At 48.8% G+C, this 18,968-nt stretch overlaps 1 protein-coding gene across 1 annotated transcript in view; it reads left to right on the forward strand.

Annotated features, from left to right (window-relative positions):
* EIF4G2 (eukaryotic translation initiation factor 4 gamma 2) overlaps positions 1 to 18,968 on the forward strand; it is a 269,422-nt gene that overhangs the window by 34,344 nt on the left and 216,110 nt on the right. Inside the window, exons 4-5 of the mRNA XM_030202439.1 lie at positions 8,002 to 8,151; positions 8,275 to 8,377. Of these exons, the coding sequence (XP_030058299.1) occupies positions 8,002 to 8,151; positions 8,275 to 8,377 (253 nt within the window). The remainder of the gene's footprint in view (positions 1 to 8,001; positions 8,152 to 8,274; positions 8,378 to 18,968) is intronic.

Below are 18,968 nucleotides of genomic sequence, written 5' to 3' on the forward strand. Positions count from 1 at the left end.
TCAAGGGCTGTTATTGGCTTTCCCTGAAGAGTCAGAATTCTCACTCCACCTGCTGGAAGGTGTGGACAACCCATCAGTCTCAACCTGTGCTGGTCCAGAGGGACTAAAGAAAAGCAAATTAGCAGGTAAGGTCTAATTTCTCCTTCCTTATATCAGCTTTCAGTGACACGGTTGTCAACCAGCTTCATCCCATACTAATTATTTCAATTTGACTCGTATTTGGATCTGAGATTTAAGACAAATTCTATAGATCAACTCTGAATAAATTTTATATCAAATTTTTTGGCCAGCCTACCTATATGGGTCAGCAGGTATAAAGCTAGGAGTGAAAATGGACTAAAATGCATGCACTAGAAACATGATTCATAACTAATGTGAATCAGCTATGAATGAGAGAGGTGGTAAATTTATAGAGAACTGAGTTCAGAAGATCAAGTCTATATACCAAACTTCAACAAGTCCATGTCTCAAACTTCAACAAACCAATCAAGCGAAAGATCTGTTCATTCGTCCCCTATACTAAGAAAGATGTTGAGAATAGAAAATAGATTTAGCAATCTACAACCAGGCCTCATTAGCATATGATAAGATTATTTACTGTGTGTCTCTTTACTATATGTGTGTCTTTTTTTTTTTTAAAGCTAAGCTTAATGCAGGGCAGAAGAGGTATGTTAGTCCATAGGATTAATTTTTGCGCCTCTTTGGTCCTCGTTCAATTAATGTTGACAATTATAAGGTGAAATTTTGTTAATAAAACTATAACACACCTAGTACTGGTTTCAGTGGAAAGGGAATGGGACGATATACTGTTTTTCTGTGGTTTTTGCAACTACATTCAAAGCGGTTTACATAGTATATACAAGTACTTATTTGTACCTGGGGCAATTGAGGGTTGTGACTTGCCCAGAGTCACAAGGAGCTGCAGTGGGAATCAAACCCAGTTCCTCAGGATCAAAGTCCTCTGCACTAACCACTAGGTTACTCCTCCACTAGCCTTTAAAGAATTGAATCGAATCAAATTGATTATTCACATGAGCAAATCAAATTTTTTTGACTGAATCGGACAGCACTACTAGGAATATATTTGGGATTCCAAAGTTTAGGGGAGCCCTGTCAGATGTGCTCTGGACAAAGGGTGGTTAGAATTAGCAACACCTGTTTCCTTGTCATCAAGCAGATGAAGCCATTACATATGGGTTGTGTCCATCAACCAGCAGGGGGAGATAGAGAGCACTCAAATTTCATAGTGCCACATGGTCAGCTAGCTCCACTGCCTCTTCAGTATTCTCTATCTCCCCAAGCAGGGTGGTTGCAGCTTGATCAAGCTCCTTAAAATCTGCCTGGGGGTGGCTCCTGGCTTGCCAGTTGTTAGCTGGGGTGTTAGAGGCTATAGCAGCTTCACTTTAAAGGCACATAGGTTAGCCCTTTCCCTGCCTTACCCATCCCCCCAGTGGATGTGAGCACATTAGTTTCACTTTTCCCTGCTCTTTCCCACTTTATACTTGGTGGATGCAGGCACATTGGTTCGCCTTTCCCTGCCTTTCCCACTGTTCTGTATCTCCGGAGTTGATTTGATTGCCTCTTTTGCTGTTTTCTCTACTTTCCTCACAGCGTTAAAAAAAAAAAAAAAAAAGCAAGAGGTTTTCTTCAGTTTCTACAGCGTAACCGGAGCTTGATCCAGTGAGAAGAGTGGTTTCTGGCTTCTCAGGGGAGGGCCCGCGATCTGGACGTTTTTGGCGCGAAGCCGCCATTTTTCGGTGATGGCTGCAGAGTGTGTTAAGCACTGTTCCAAGTGTGGCAAGCGCAGATCAGCAGCGGGGCTCTGTAAAATGTGCTGTTCAGGCTTAAGAGCCGGCCCAAGCATGGCGAGCGATGATTCTTCCTGCTCGGTGGAGCTGGCAGCAGGCGCCATTTTGAAAGCACCACATGGCACGACCCCCGCTGAGGCGGAGGGTCTGGAGACCGGAGGGGGCCCTCGAATTGAAGCTGGCCAAAGAGCTACTAGCCCCGGACTGGAACCGGGTGCCCAGGGCGAGTTTTTCTCCCCTGACTTTGTATTATTGCTTCATAATGCATATATGCTTAAAAGAGCTCAGCCACAGGGGTTTTCTATGGCCCCCCTTTTTGCCCCTCCGGTGGATGCAGGCTTGGGATTGCCCTCTGAGGCGTTTTTCCCTGATAGCAAGAGAAGCGCAGAAGGGTAAATTCCCCTTCAGAGAGTGGTGCACCCCCCCTTCTCTCCCCCCCCTCCCCCCCCGTGGTCGGGATGTGGTGACTGAGGGGTCTGGCAGGCCCTCGTGGCCAGAGGAAATAGAGGAAGGTGCAGAAGGGCCACTGGATCCAGATGATCCGTCCGCGGTGAGGATTTTCCACCGCGAGGAGCTGCCAGCACTTATTTCAGATTGTCTTACAGGTCCTTTCTATTGAAGATCCTGGGAGTGGCGTGGCCTCCTCTGGAAATCCGAGGATGGCAAGTACCAAAAAGCCTGCTCAAGCCTTTCCTTTGCATGACTCCATCCAAGAGCTTATTTCAGCTTAGTGGGCTGACCCCGAAGGACCTTTGAAAGTTTCCAGGGCTATGGGGCAATTATTCCCTCTGTGTGAGGAGCATTTGGCTCGCTTTGCAGTGCCTAAGGTGGATGCCCTAGTCACAGCTGTGACAAAGAGAACTACCCTCCCAGTTGAAGGAGGTGTTGCCCTGAAGGACAGGCAAGACTGTAGACTGGAATCAGCACTTAAACGGTCCTTTGAAATTGCTGGTCTTACTATTTGGGCGTCTGCATGCAGGTGTTATGCTGCTGGAGCCTGCCTGGCATGGTTGCAACAGGCAGTGGAACAGCCCGGTGATGGAGCCGGAGCCCTTGTCTGAAGTGGCTCTGCGAATGGAGTCGGCCTTGTCCTTTTTGGCTGACGCCCTTTATGATGATATCAGAGCTTCGGCTAAACAGATGGCTGTAGCAGTGGCGGCTCGCCGTCTTCTGTGGCTACGGCATTGGGTGGCGGACATGGCCTCTAAGCAAAGGTTGCTGAAGTTGCCCTTTCAAGGCCTTGTCCTGTTGGGTGAGGAGTTGGAGAAAATTGTGAAAGGCCTGGGAGATGCTAAACCCCAGCGCTTACCCGAGGATAGGCCGCGGCCTCCCTCCAAGGGTCAGGCGGTTCACTCCTCTTATAGACCTCGCTTCCGTGAAGCTAGAAGGTACCGCCCGGGGCATTCTGCTGGGTCCACTTCTCGTGGCTGGTTTTCAGCAGAGGAACTCCTTTCGCTCGGACAAACGATCCGCAGCAGCAGGCTCAAGACCTGGAGTTCAAGGGCAACCCTCTCAATGAGGGTGCGCCGGCCCCCTCCTCGATTCCTGTTATAGGAGGACGTCTTTCCTTCTTTCTCGAGGAGTGGGCCAAGATTACCTCAGATCAGTGGGTTGGACCTGATCAGAGAAGGATACCGAATAGAATTCGATGCCCCGATAAGAGACGTGTTTGTGGAGTCCCGATGCGGTTCTTCCGCCAAACGGGCGGCGGTAGAGGAGACCTTACAAGGCTTGATTCACATTGGGGCGGTTTCCCCCGGTGCCTCCTGCCGATTTCGGCTGTGGCCGCTACTCCATTTACTTTGTGGTGCCGTGAAAAGGTGGGTCTTTTCGCCCTATTCTGGACTTAAAAGAATTTAAGTCCCTAAGTGCGGCATTTTCACATGGAAACCCTGTGCTCCGTCAGTGCGGCGGTATAGCCAGGAGAGTTTCTCACGTCTCTGGACCTGAAAGAAGCTTACTTGCACATTCCAATTTGGCCCCCGCACCAGAAGTTTCTGCAGTTTGCGGTGATAGGAAAACATTTCCAGTTTCGGGCCTTGCCTTTTGGCCTCGCCACAGCTCCCCGAACCTTTTCCAAGGTAATGGTGGTAGTAGCTGCTTTTCTCAAGCGAGAAGGTATCCGGGTTCACCCGTACCTAGACGACTGGCTCATCAGAGCGGACTCCGCAACAGAGGCCATCAAGCTACAGCCAGAGTGGTCTCAGTACTGCAATCTCTGGGCTGGGTTGTCAATGTAGCCAAAAGTCACCTGACCCCCTCGCAATCTCTAGAATATTTGGGGGCACGGTTCAACACAGACTCGGGATATGTATTCCTACCTGAGCAAAGGCGGTGCAAGCTTCAGAATCAGGTCCGTCTGCTCCTGAGGATGCCCCGCCCGCGAGCTTGGGACATTGTCCAGCTGTTGGGATCGATGACGGCCACCTTGGATTTGGTGCCCTGGGCGAGACCGCACCCGAGACCTCTGCAGTATTCCCTGCTTCAACGATGGTCTCCAGTATCTCAGGATTATCAATGGCTCCCTGCGGCCCGACTCAACATGGAATGGTGGCTCTCAGACAGCATGCTGCGGCAAGGAATGCCGCTGGCGCTCCCCGATTGGTGCCTAGTGGTGACAGATGGCAGCCTGAAGGGCTGGGGCGCACATTGCAAGGGGAAGCATGCCCAGGGACTTTGGACACCCGATGAGTTGGAATGGTATATCAATCGCCTAGAGTTGAAAGCGGTGTTTCAGGCGCTTCTGGCCTTTCAAGTGACCCTGGAAGGATTGGCTGTCAGAGTGATGTCGGACAACACGACAGCAGTGGCCTACATAAACCGACAAGGCGGCACTCAGTGCAGAGCGCTGGCCACGCAGGCCGAACAGATTTGCCACTGGGCTGAGCTGCATCTACAGTTTCTGTTGGCAGCTCACATTGCAGGTCAGAGCAACATGCAAGCTGATTATCTAAGCAGGCATCAAATCGATCCAGCGGAATGGGAACTGGCAGGCGAAGTATTCCTGCAGATATGTGCCAAATGGGGTAAGCCCGTAATGGATCTTATGGCGACAAGCTCAACTACCAAGTCCCGTGCTTTTCAGCAGACGGAGAGGTCCTCGCTCAGCCGGGTTGGATGCCTTGGCTCAACCCTTGCCTCTGGGCCTCTGGTATGTGTTCCTTCCGTGGCCCTTGATAGGGCGTGTGCTCCTGCGGATTCGGCTTCACCCAGGAGAAGTGGTTCTCATCGCCGCGGATTGGCCCAGGGGGCCTTGGTATGCGGACCTCCGACAGATGCTAGTGGAGGCTCCCCTTCCTTTACCTCTGGTACCGAACCTGTTGTCGCAGGGACCGGTGTCCATGGAGGACGCCTGCCGTTTTGGTCTTACGGCATGGCTATTGAGAGGCAAAGGCTATTCCAATAATGTTATTTCCACTCTCCTGCAGGCCCGCAAGCGGTCCACTTCCGTGGCTTATGCCAGGATTTGGCGCCAGTTTGAGGTTTGGGGTGTTTCAAAAGCGATCACACCCATGCGGGCTCCTGTCTCGCCGATTCTGGACTTTTTGCAGGATGGTGTACAAAAAGGATTGGTCTATAATTCCCTGCGGGTGCAAGTGGCAGCATTGGCCTCCCTTCATGGTAAGGTTGCAGGCGTGTCTTTAGCTGCTCATCCAGATGTGGCACGGTTTCTTAGAGGGGTGCTTCGGCTCCGTCCTCCCGTGCGGGCACCGTGTCCAGCTTGGAACCTGGGGCTAGTTTTGAATGCTCTGCAGGGATCTCCTTTTGAGCCGCTACGGCGTGCTTCAGAGAAAGATTTGACACTAAAGGCCGTTTTTCTGGTGGCCATTACTTCGGCGAGACGGGTGTCGGAACTCCAGGCGCTGTCCTGTCGAGACCCATTTCTGCAATTTTCACAGTCCGTGCCTTCCTTCATGCCTAAGGTGGTTTCAGCGTTTCACCTAAACCAGCCTATTTTTCTACCCTCTTTTGTTAAGGAGGAGTTTCCAGAATCCTTTGGGCAGTTGCACCTGTTGGATGTTTGCAGGACTCTGTTGCAGTATTCTTTCAGGACCTCTGATCATTTGTTTGTTTTACTATCAGGTTCTCGCAGAGGGTCTCCAGCGTCTAAAGCCACTATTGCCCGCTAGCTCAAAGAAGCTATCTTTTCAGCTTATCTGCTTGCCGGCCGGCCTCCGCCTGATGTTAGTTATCTACGTAGATAACTAACGTCAGAGGAGGGTGGGCCCAGGAAGAACAGTGAGACGTGGGAGGAGGCAGCAGTGATCACCGATCAGCTGTTCCATCCCGTGCAGCGCCTTCACACAGAGATGAGGTGCTGCGCGGGCCATAGAGCGGAGGGAGGGGCGGCGATAAGCTCAGGGGGGTGGGACACGGGGCGGAGGATGCTGGGAGGCGGAGCTATGGGAGGAGGAGTACGGAGAGAGACAGGAAGGGAGGGGAACCGGGGCTGCTAAACTTGTTAGTTTTGTTTTAATTTTTTATTTTATACGAGCAGAAGCGGAGAGCAGCGGCGACCTCGGGGGGGGGGGGGGGGGGGGGGGTCAAGGGCGTCCATGCAGGACGCTCCTGACGAGCGCCCCTCCCAGTCCTTTTTTGATTTTGTTTTCATTTCATTTGTGTTGTATGCAGAGAGAAGCGGGGAGCCACATGTTTGTGTTGTTTGTTTTGTTTTTCAACATGCCAGCTTGGAATTTTAAGGTGCAGGGGGAAGCGGGGAGATGACAGCTCAGGCCTTTACGGCTGCTCTGACCATACGTTTAATATGTCGCGGTAAATGATTCGGTGTAATCATCGATATTGTTAGTGCATCCCGAATCGCCCACATTACAATGGTAGTTAGTCTTTTGTATTCCGTTTTCGTTAGCTGCTTGCTTCGTCTGAAAAAGGCCTTTAATGCATGCAACGGTTAGGAATTTCCTTCATTATAGGGTTGAGGGTCGATAAGGTTTAGTGCATCTGGCCCTCTGTCATAAAGCCTATGTGGGTGAAAATACCCGATGTGGTAGAGCTCTTTTCCCCAGCACTTCTGAGCTTATTTTTTATTTGAGAAAGTAGTCTTCCTAACAAGTCACTGAAGCAGAGCCCCATTCTTCTTAACCTGCTTTACCAAATTTCCCTACCCATTTCCCATATAAATAACTGTGCTGCTGTTGGAGCTTAAGTGAAACCAAGGATGAGGTACTAACCTACTCCTGAAATTTTGGTTCAGGAAGACTGCTTCTGGAATAAATATAAAAACCTTGAGAGCCAGGGTTTAACCCAAGCCAGGAGGATTTTGGCATAGGGCTCATAAGCACACACTCCAGTAGTATACTTGGATATCTGGTACACTGAGCTCTAGAGGGCAGACAAAATTTGACATTTTCTTTTCCCCTGCCAAATATTCCTAATAAAATCTCACAAGGTGCTGCAAGAAATGATTTTTTTTTTTTTTGGGGGGGGGGGGGGGGAACTGACTAAAATCACCAGAAACAAACAAAAAAAAAAAGTTCTAATGAATTTTGTTAGTAAAAAAATATATAATACAACTGTCCAAATCCCATCCTTTTATATTGGAAAAATATTTTTTTAAGTAATAGAAGTTTAGATGTAACTTTTAAGACTGATAATAGACCCATAACATGAAAAACATAATATTTTGTATCTGCTACTTTAGTCACCTTTTTTTTTTTCCAGGGATGGTCACACATTGTACCTGAATAGGGAGATGTAAGAACAAATATTTGGGATAGGATTAACATTTTTGTGACATTGTGACACAACCCAAAGATCTCCTTATGTTTCCATGAATGCAGCTCTGTCTGAATATTTAATAGTGTCTTAATTCAGCTTAAAGAGAAGGGATAAGTCATTGGGTGTCAATATCCCAAAATATTTAAATTTATGCACTATTTGGTAATCAGCGGACAAGATGGTTGTGGAGGTATTGTCTGAGGTGGTTTTACAGGGGAATAGTAGTCCTGACTTTTGAGCATTAAAATTGTGTGGCCAGAGAGCTTGCTGATCTCTTGAAACAAACTCATCAAAATGGGTAGGGAAAGCTTTAGGGTCCCTGTTCTAAATTTAGAGTATTGTCAGCATTGAACAATATTACACCAAGTCTTCTCCTACTTTATGCCAAAATCATTGCCATTGTCAAGTTTACAGAGAAAAATTAAATCAATGTTTTTCTTTTTTCCTTTTCTTATAGCGAGTACCTGGGGAAAACCCCAGGGCTTGGTGTTCAGAGATGGATTCCTTCACGAAGCACTAGACGAGATGTCAACTCCGCAAACAATTCTGCAAACAACTCTGCAAGTGAGAAAGAACGACATGATGCAATCTTTAGGAAAGTAAGGGGGTAAGTGCGTATTTTTAAATGTTGTGAAATAATGCTTGTAGTAGACAAAGGTGTTTGATGTGTTTTGGTATACCTTTTTTTTTCTGGGCTCTCTAGCACTTATATCTGACTTATGTTTTTCAGCATACTAAATAAGCTTACACCTGAGAAGTTTGACAAACTATGCCTTGAGCTCCTCAATGTGGGTGTAGATTCTAAGCTCATCCTTAAAGGGGTTATATTGCTGGTAAGTATACTGTAATTTGTCTATAAGTCATGAGAATGTAATCGGGATCAGAATTAAATGCATGTAGGCATTTTTCAGAAAAGGCAACTCTTAAAGGGACACCTAAATTTTTCACAAATATGTGGTTTTTTGATTTTGCGTGTCTGGAAGAAGACTGTTCCACAAAGTGATGGCCAACATTCTATAACATAAGTGATGGAGAAAAGTGGTAGAGTGCCGTAGAGGAATATATCAGATGGAAACTGAGTGGTGATTCGGTTAATGTGTTCACTAAAGAAATTTGATAGTTTCTCCCTAACTTCATTGGTTACCAATAGAGGGTAGAATAATTTTTAAGTTATTTTGTTTATGAAATAGTCCAGGGATATGCTCCAACTTATATTTCCTTTTAATTAAAGTGTTTGGGAATTCTCCGAGGACAAGCAGGCTGGATATCATCACGCATGGGTTGTCGTCCGCGACGGCCCAGGAGACCGGATCTTAAAACAAAAACTTTTAGAAAGCTCTAGGTTCTTTTCTATCCACGCTGCGACGGAGTTGTGTGTATTGCTGCTCCTCGGTTTTTGCTGGCCCAGGAGAACACTTTTTTCGTGTTTATCGCACCCTTCTTGTTTTTCTTAAAGTATTTAAAAAAAAAAAAAAGCCGCCTTCCTTTTATTTCTTAGTTTTTTCCTCAAATTTTCAAGTTTCTTTTCGTTGAGGCCATCTTTAGGCCGCTCGGCTGCGTCTTTTTTTCCCCTTATTTCTTTTTGTGCACAATCGAGCCTTTTAATTTCACCAATGCTATTTTCCCGCCCATGTCATCGAAGACTCCCAGCGGCTTCAAACACTGTACTCGCTGCAACCGGACAATCTCGAGTACCGACTCTCATGCGTGGTGCCTCCATTGTCTTGGGCCCGATCATCTTCCAGCTACTTGTAAGCTGTGTAAGTTAATGGAGAAGGACCCAGGTGGCTCGAGAGGCTCAGCTCGAGACCTTTTGCTGATCGGTCCGGCCCTTTGACGTCGAGGGAAGCGACACCGAGAGTCCAGGTAATGGCTGCCGAGAAACCACTTCGAGTTGGGAGCAGCGAGGCATCGAGTGGGTCTCCACTCGTCTCAAAGCCTACTGCTATGCAGGCTCCCCGGGACCTACTTGAATGGGACCCGGCCCCGAGGAGGCGTGAGGATTCCACGTTCTCGGTACCGAGGAGTGTCAATGACAGGTGAAGAAGCATCGTCATCGATCTCCTTTCAGACACGGTACCGAGAGCTCCGGGGAGCCGAGGGAGTCGGCACCCGAGAAGTGTTGGTGCCGGGAGGACCGCTCACCCTCCATTCAGGAGGTTCTGATGCGTCTGTCCGGCAGCCTGGTACCGGCTCTCGAACCCCCTCAAATTCTGGTACTGACTCCTGTACTGGCCCCACAGTCTTTTCCGATGGCAGCTCTCGATGAGCGTCACCGGGCCCTTCTTCCAGACATTCTGGAAGGATTGCTTCGTCAGTCTACTTCGGTGTTGGGGGTGCCTGCGCCTTCCTTACCGACTGCTGAGATGGCATCTGGCCCATCACCTGTGTGGAAGTCCCTGCCTTCGGTGCCGCTTGCGGTACCAGAACCGTCTGACACCCGGGTTGACTCCCCCTCATAAGTACATAAGTAATGCCATACTGGGAAAAGACCAAGGGTCCATCGAGCCCAGCATCTTGTCCACGACGGCGGCCAATCCAGGCCAAGGGCACCTGGCAAGCTTCCCAAACGTATAAACATTCTATACATGTTGTTCCTGGGATTTTGGATTTTTCCAAGTCCGTTTAGTAGCGGTTTATGGACTTGTCCTTTAGGAAACCGTCCAACCCCTTTTTAAACTCTGCTAAGCTAACCGCCTTCACCACATTTTCCGGCAATGAATTCCAGAGTTAATTACACGTTGGGTGAAGAAACATTTTCTCCGATTTGTTTTAAATTTACTACACTGTAGTTTAATCGCATGCCCCCTAGTCCTAGTATTTTTGGAAAGCGTGAACAGACGCTTCACATCCACCTGTTCCACTCCACTCATTATTTTATATACCTCTATCATGTCTCCCCTCAGCCATCTCTTCTCCAAGCTGAATAGCCCTAGCCTCCTTAGTCTTTCTTCATAGGGAAGTCGTCCCATCCCCGCTATCATTTTAGTCGCCCTTCGCTGCACCTTTTCCAATTCTACTATATCTTTCTTGAGATGCGGCGACCAGAATTGAACACAATACTCAAGGTGCGGTCGCACCATGGAGCGATGCAATGACATTATAACATCCTCACACCTGTTTTCCATACCTTTCCTAATAATACCCAACATTCTATTCGCTTTCCTAGCTGCAGCAGCACACTGAGCAGAAGGTTTCAGCGTGTTATCGACGACGACACCCAGATCCCTTTCTTGGTCCGGAACTCCTAACGTGGAACCTTGCATGACGTAGCTATAATTCTGGTTCTTTTTTCCCCACATGCATCACCTTGCACTTGCTCACATTAAACGTCAACTGCCATTTAGCCTCCCAGTCTCATAAGGTCCTTCTGTAATTTTTCACAATCCTGTCGCGAGTTAACGACTTTGAATAACTTTGTGCCATCAGCAAATTTAATTACCTTGCTAGTTACTCCCATCTCTAAATCATTTATAAATATATTAAAAAGCAGCGGTCCTAGCACAGACCCCTGAGGAACCCCACTAACTACCCTTCTCCATTGTGAATACTGCCCATTTCTCTGTTTCCTATCCTTCAACCAGTTTTTAATCCACAATAGGACATTTCCTCCTATCCCATGACCCTCCAATTTCCTCTGTAGCCTTTCATGAGGTACCTTGTCAAACGCTTTTTGAAAATCCAGATACACAATATCATCCGGCTCCCCTTTGTCCACATGTTTGTTTACTCCTTCAAAGAATTGAAGTAAATTGGTCAGGCAAGATTTCCCCACACAAAAGCCGTGCTGACTCCCCCTCGGTGTCTGTGGAGGAATATTCGCCGGAGTCCAGGCAGTGGTCGACTTCTCAACATCCCCCACAAGGACGTTGATCCTCCAAGTCGAGACAGGCTTTTGCTCGGACCGCTCTGAGTGAGATTCTGTCCGATACCGAAGAGGAGCGCTCATGGGGAGAAGAGGAAGACCCCAGGTATTTTTCGGAGGCAGACTTCTGTGGGCTCCCCTCTGATCCTACTCCACCCATTGCAGTAAGAAAGTCTCCACCTGAGAGTCTTACTTTTTCATCCTTTGGGAAATGTCTAAGGACATTCCATTCCCTTTGGAGGTTGTGGATGAGCCCAGGGCTGAGATGCTCGAGGTCCTGGATTATCCTTCTCCACTTGCAGAGATTGCAACGGCCCCCCTGCACAATACACTCAGAGAAGTGATGATATGGAATTGGTCTTGCTCTCTTTCTAATTCAGTTGTCAACAAGAAGTCCGAGTCCCAGTACAGAGTTCATGGAGCGCCTGTGATGGTGAAGGCCCAACCTCCTCACGATTCCATGGTGGACTCTGCTCTCAGAAGAGTCAAGAGTACTAGAGACTATGCCTCAGTGCCCCCAGGCAGAGAGTCTAGGACCTTGGATTCTTTTGGGAGGCGTACGTATCAGGCTGGAATGCTCGCCGCCAAGATCCAAACATACCAGCTGTACACGAGCATTCACTTAAGGAACTCGATGAGGCAACTGTGTAGTTTAGTTGAAGCTCTTCCTCCGGAGCTTGCTGAACCTTTTCACCAAGTGGTCAGGCAGCAGAAGGCATGTCGCAAATTCCTGGCCAGGGGAGCTTATGACACTTTTGATGCCGCATCCCAAGTAGCTGCTCAAGGTATAGTGATGCGCAGACAGACTCTCATGGCTGCGTGTTTCTGACCTGGATCTGAAGACCCAGCAGCGAATGGTGGCTGTTCCTTGCCGGGGGGGGGGGGGGGGGGGGGGATAATCTTTTTGGAGAGAAGGTTGAGGATATGGTCGATACCTTCAATAAGCACCATGATACAATGGATTCTCCTGCCGGATGCCTTCTGCTACTACCTCCTCTACAAGGAGGTTTTTTGGAGGGTGGAGGAGTGCTACCTATTCCTATAATAGGCGTAGGTACACTCCTATTTCTCGGCAGCCTGTTCAAGCTCGCTCCCAGCAGGGTCGCTCTTGTCAGCAACGTGCGCCTAAGGCCCCTCCGGCTCCCCAGCAAAAGCAAGGGACGGGCTTTTGACTGGCTCCAGAGCAGCATAGCCACAGTAAAAGTAGCCGTGCCGGACGATCTGCCTGTTGGGGGGAGGTTGATATTCGACAGGTGGGTTCTTAAAATAGTCCGGTTACGATACACTCTCAATCTGGCATACAGACCTCCAAATTTCCCACCGGGAGCTCAATCCTTCAGCTCCCAGCACAAGCAGGTACTTGCAGAGGAACTCTCCGCCCTTCTGAAGGCCAGTGCGGTCGAACCCGTTCCACCAGGGCAAGAAGGGCTAGGATTCTATTCCAGGTACTTCCTTATGCAAAAGAAGATTGGGGGGGGGGGGGGGGTGCGTACCATCCTAGACCTAAGGGCTCTGAACAAATTCCTAGTTTGAGAAAAGTTCAGGATGGTTTCCCTGAGCCACCCTTCTTCCCGTGATTCAGGAAAATGATTGGCTATGCTCTCTGGACTTAAAGGACGCCTATACTCACATCTCGGTGCTTCTAGCTCACAGGAAGTACCTTCGATTTCGTCTGGGAACTCAGCACTTCCAGTACTGCGTACTACCCTTTGGTCTAGAATCGGCGCTCGGCGTCTTTACAAAGTGCTTGGCAGTTGTCACAGCATCGCTACGTAGACTGGGAGTGCATGTGTTCCCTTATCTCGATGATTGGCTGGTGAAGAACACCTCAGAGGCAGGAACTTTACAATCCATGCACATGACTATTCAACTGTTGGAACTACTGGGGTTTGTAATAAATTATCCCAAGTCCCATCTTGTTCCACTGCAGAAGTTGGAATTCATAGGAGCTCTGTTGGACACACAGACATCTCGAGCTTATCTTCCCCAGGCAAGGGCAGACGATCTTCTCGCCTTAGTGTCCTCGGCGCAAACATCTCAACAGATCACAGCTCGGCAGATGTTGAGGCTTTTGGGCCACATGGCCTCCACAGTCATGTGACTCGCATATCACGTCTACATATGAGATCAGCTCAATGGACCCTAGCTTCCCAGTGGTGTCAGGCTATAGGGGATCTAGAGGATGTCATTCATCTTTCCACCTATTTTTGCAATTCCCTTCAATGGTGGACCATTCGCTCCAATCTGACCTTGGGATGTCCATTTCAAATTTCTCAGCCTCAAAAAGTGCTGACAACGGATGCATCCCTCCAGGGGTGGGGAGCACATGTAGATGGGCTTCACACCCAGGGAGCTTGGTCTTTTCAGGAAACGAAGCTTCAGTTGAACCTCCTGGAATTATGAGCGATCTGGAACGCTCTAAAGGCTTTCGGAGACCGGCTGTCCAATCAAATTATCCTAATTCAGACAGACAACCAGTTTGCGATGTATTACACCAATAAGCAGGGGGGCACCGGATCTCACCCTGTGTGTCAGGAAGCTGTCAGGATGTGGCTTTGGGCTCACAGCCACGGCATGTTTCTCCAAGCCACATATCTGGCAGGCATAAACAGTCTGGCCGACAGGTTGAGCAGGATAATGCAACCTAATGAGTGGTCACTGAACATGGATGTTGTCCGCAAGATCTTTCGAGGGTGGGGCACCCCCTTGGTGGATCTTTTTGCCACTCAGACCAATCACAAGGTTCCTCAATTCTGTTCCTGGCTTCAGGCCCATGCAGAGTAGCATCAGATGCTTTTCTCCTACATTGGGGGACGGGTCTTCTGTATGCGTATCCTCCCATACCTTTAGTAGAGAAAACTCTGCTGAAACTCAAGCAAGACCGCGGAACCATGATTCTGATAGCTCCTTTCTGGCCCCGTCAGATCTGGTTTCCTCCTCTTCTGGAATTGTCCTCCAAAGAACCGTGGAGATTGGAATGTTTTCCGATGCTCAGTGCGAGGGGTCGCTTCTACATCCCAACCTCCGGTCTCTGGCTCTCATGGCCTGGATGTTGAGAACTTAGAAGTTGCCTCTTTAGGTCTTTCAGAGGGTGTCTCTCGAGTCTTGCTTGCTTCCAGGAAAGATTCCACGAAAAAGTGTTGCTCTTTTAAATGGAGGAGGTTTGCCGTCTGGTGTGATAGCAAGGCCCTAGATCCTTTTTCTTGTCCTACACAGACCCTGCTTGAATACCTTCTACACTTGTCAGAGTCTGGTCTCAAGACCAACTCAGTAAGGGTTCACCTTAGTGCAATCAGTGCTTACCATCAGTGTGTAGAAGGTCAGCCTATCTCTGGACAGCCTTTAGCGGTCCGATTCATGAGAGGTTTGCTTTTGTCAAAGCCCCAGTCCACCAGTGTCATGGGATATCAATGTCGTTCTCACCCAGTTGATGAAGCCTCCTTTTGAGCCACTGAATTCCTGCCATCTGAAGTACTTGACCTGGAAGGTCATTTTCTTGGTGGCTGTTACTTCAGCTCGTAGAGTCAGTGAGCTCCAAGCTCTGGTAGTCCATGCTCCTTATATCAAATTTTATCATAACAGAGTAGTCTTCCGCACTCATCCTAAGTTCTTGCCAAAGGTGGTGTCGGAGTTCCATCTGAACCAGTCAATTGTCTTGCCAACATTTTTTTCCCTGTCCACATACCCATCCTGGTGAGGACAATTTGCACACCTTGAACTGTAAGAGATCCTTTTACGTGGAGCGGACAAAGCCCTATCGACAGTCTGCCCAGCTGTTTGTTTTTTTTAATCCCAACAGGATGGGAGTTGCCATCTGGAAAACGCACCATCTCCAATTGGCTAGCAGATTGCATTTCCTTCACATGCCCAAGCTGGGCTGACTTTGGAGGGCCATGTCACGCTCATAACGTCAGGGCCATGGCTGCGTCAGTGGCTCATTTGAAGTCGGCTTCCATTGAAGAGATTTGCAAGACTGCAACGTGGTCATCAGTCCACACATTCACATCTCACTACTGCCTCCAGCAGGATACCTGACGCGACAGTCGGTTTGGGCAGTCTGTGCTGCAGAATCTGTTCGGGGTTTAGAATCCAACTCCTCCCTCCTAGACCCATTTATGTTCTGTTCCAGGCTGCACTCTCACTTAGTTGTTTCTTTTCAGGTCAATCTGTTATGTTCTTGCTGTTGCGAGGCCCAATTGACCACTGTTCATTGTTTTGAGTGAGCCTGGGTGCTAGGGATACCCCATGCGTGATGATATCCAGCCTGCTTGTCCTCGGAGAAAATGAAGATACATACCTGTTGCAGATATTCTCCGAGGACAGCAGGCTGGATATCATCACAACCCACCCTCCTCCCCCCCTTTGGAGTTGCTCTTCATCTAGTTTTGCTTGTTATGTAACTGAGGGAAGCGCGTGGGCGTCGCTGGCGGGAAGTCACTCGTGCATGCACGGTGCGTTGTCCCCGTGCGACCCGCGCTGTTCTAGAGCTTTCTAAAAGTTTTTGTTTTGAGATCCGGTCTCCTGGGCTGTCGCGGACGGCGACCCATGCGTGATGATATCCAGCCTGCTGTCCTCGGAGAATACCTGCTACAGGTATGTATCTTAATTTTTTCTACCCACAACATCTTTAGGTTATCCTTTCTAACTTTTAAGAGTTCTTGGTCAAAAAGAAGTTTTTCACGTTTTTTTTCTTATCAAGCTGCCAAATATTGGAATGTTTTGCCAACATCTGTTACAAAAGTTCTGTTTATGAATTGCAGTAATTCAGTGGAGAGATCACCAAAACAAGAATGATTCAAAAGGAGGGAAAATCTAGGAGGCAACAAACCAAGCTTATCTGCTGTGGGGTAAAATAGCCCCTTTAAGACAAGGCTAGAGATGGGAAGTTAAGGGCATACCAAGTTGATAATGAAGCCTAGATCCTGGAGGAGAGAGGCTCCCTCCCTTATAAGTACATAAGTATTGCCATACTGGGAAAGACCAAATGTCCATCAAGCCCAGCATCCTGTTTCCAACAGTGGCCAATCCAGATCACAAATACCTGGCAAGATCCCAAAAAGTACAAAACATTTTATACTGCTTATCCCAGAAACAGTGGATTTTCCCCAAGTCCATTTAGTAATGGTCTATGGACTTTTCCTTTAGGAAGCCGTCCAAACCTTTTTTTAAACTCCGCTAAGCTAACTGCCTTTACCACATTCTCTGGCAACGAATTCCAGAGTTTAATTACATGTTGAGTGAAGAAGAATTTTCTCTGATTTGTTTTAAATTTACTACATTGTAGCTTCATCGCATGCCCCCTAGTCCTAGGATGAGACAAATGTGACTTTTGGAAGAGGTCACTAGGAGCCAGTTATCTAGCTATGACCTTAATTGTGGAGGTGGGCAGCTCCCACTACAAAGCATTTTGAGATCTTTGGGAGCCAGCAACAGGCCAGGTGGAAGAACCTTATGCTGAAAATGTTGTGTTGAAAGATGAATTTTGAGTACTTGCTGTAAAAAGGATGGATTGATGTGCTTATATGAATTTTGAGTACTTGCTGTAGCAAGGATGGATTGATGTGCTTATATGAATCTTGAGTACTTGCTGTAGCAAGGATGGATTGATGTGCTTATATGCATCCTTGAGATCCAGAATGCAAAACCAGTCCCCTTTCAGAATGGTAGAACGGAGGGAAGAATATCCATTTTGAATGTTTTCTTGTGCAGAAAATCTGCTCATGAGGTCTAGAATAGGGCTTAAGTCTTTAAGTCCTCTTTCTATAGCGTCCCACAGATCAATCCAGAGACTCGTGGGTTATGTCTCTCTACCAGCGAGTGGAGATAAGCAAACTTAAGTTCTCTCTATGTGGTTATGTGCAGCCATCTACACCTCAGTATTCTCTCTATATCTACGTAGCAGGTGGAAGGTCCTAGCTGTGCAGCTCTGGATTGATCCGGCTCCTGATACTCTCTGAGGATCTAGTTGAGCCTAGAGTGGGGTTGAGGCCCTGAGTGGGCATACTGGGTTACAGGCCCCTCCCTCTGTTCCCCTGACGTGCCCCCACCCTCTGGTGGTGGAATCTGGCTGGCTCGCCTGCCTCGGGGGGGGGGGGAGGGGTAGAGCAAGCCCCTGTGGTAAGCCATTGTTTGAGGATTCCTGTCTAGAACATTAGTTCGGTGCAGGGGGGGGGGGGGTCCATTGTGCCATACCTTTCAGCGGTGTTAAGTTGGTGCCTTCAGAAGCCGCAAAGTGCTGCTCCCGGTGTAGGAGCAGGTGAGCAGTCCGGGGAGTGAGTCCTGCCTGAGTCAGACCGTGGCTGAAAAGCAGTGCGGTTCGAGTCCCCTTATGGGAACAGACAGTGGGACAACTTCGAGCGTGATTTTGGCGGGAAACTCCATTCAGTGTTAATGCACAAGGCATTTGTTTTTATTTGAAAGAAGTCTTCATTGTTCAATGAAACATAACATAAAGTACATTGCACAATCAACAAGCAAGTACTGCTCTATTGTAAATACAAATAATCTACTAATACTTTCTTTACTATGGTAAATGACATTCTCCGAGGACAAGCAGGCTGCTTGTTCTCACGACTGGGTTGACGTCCACAGCAGCCCCCACCAACTGGAACAAAACTTTGCGGGCAGTCCCGCACGCAGGGCACGCTCACCGCGCATGCGTGGCCGTCTTCCCGCCCGTGCGCGACCGTTCCCGCTCAGTCTTTTTTTTTCTGCGCTGGAGAGAGCCGCGTTCGTCTCTCTCTCTGTCAGCCCTGGAAACCGGATCGCGCTTCGACTCGATTTTTTTTCTCCTTCGTTCTCCGTTTTCTATTTTATTTTGTCTAAAAAAAAACAAAAAAAACCCCGCAGAACTTTGTTTTTTCCCTCGTCTTTTAGCGGGGGCGTCTCGTTGCCCGCGGTCGATTATTTTCGAGGTGTGAATTTTACCGCCACCATCGATGACTTTGACTTCGCCGACGCGATTTTTCCGTCGATGTCCTCGAAGGTCCCGAGTGGATTTAAAAAGTGTGGTCGGTGCGGCCGGCATATCTCGCAGACCGACACTCACGCTTGGTGCCTCCAGTGCCTCGGGCCGGAGCACGATACCAAGACGTGCACCTTGTGTCTCGGTCTCCGGAAACGGACACAGGTAGCGAGGCAAGTTCTACGGGACCGTCTTTTTGGAACTTGCGCCGGCCCTCGACTTCGACGGCATCGATATCAACGGGCGGATCTTCGGTACCGATGTCCGCGAAATCGGCACCGACCCCAGGAGCACAGGTCCCGTCGGCCCGCCGGTCCTCCGGAGACGGCAGGGGTGAGAGGCCGCGTGGGCAATCGGCCCTGGTCACTCCCTCTACCCAGGGCCCTCGGGACCGAACCCTGTCGGACCCGATCCCTCGAGGCCGAGGGGGATCTATTTCCTCCTCGTCTATTCCACCAAGCGCCGATGACGGGCACCGTAAAAAGGCAAAGAAGCACCGTCATCGGTCGCCCACTGCGCATCCGGCTCCCGGCGCCAGGGATGATTCGACGTCGATGGAGGGAGCTTCATCCCCTCCGGCGCGGGAGACCATAGC

Source organism: Microcaecilia unicolor, chromosome 4 (assembly GCF_901765095.1).
Source record: "Microcaecilia unicolor chromosome 4, aMicUni1.1, whole genome shotgun sequence".
NCBI classification, from domain to species: Eukaryota; Metazoa; Chordata; class Amphibia; order Gymnophiona; family Siphonopidae; genus Microcaecilia; species Microcaecilia unicolor.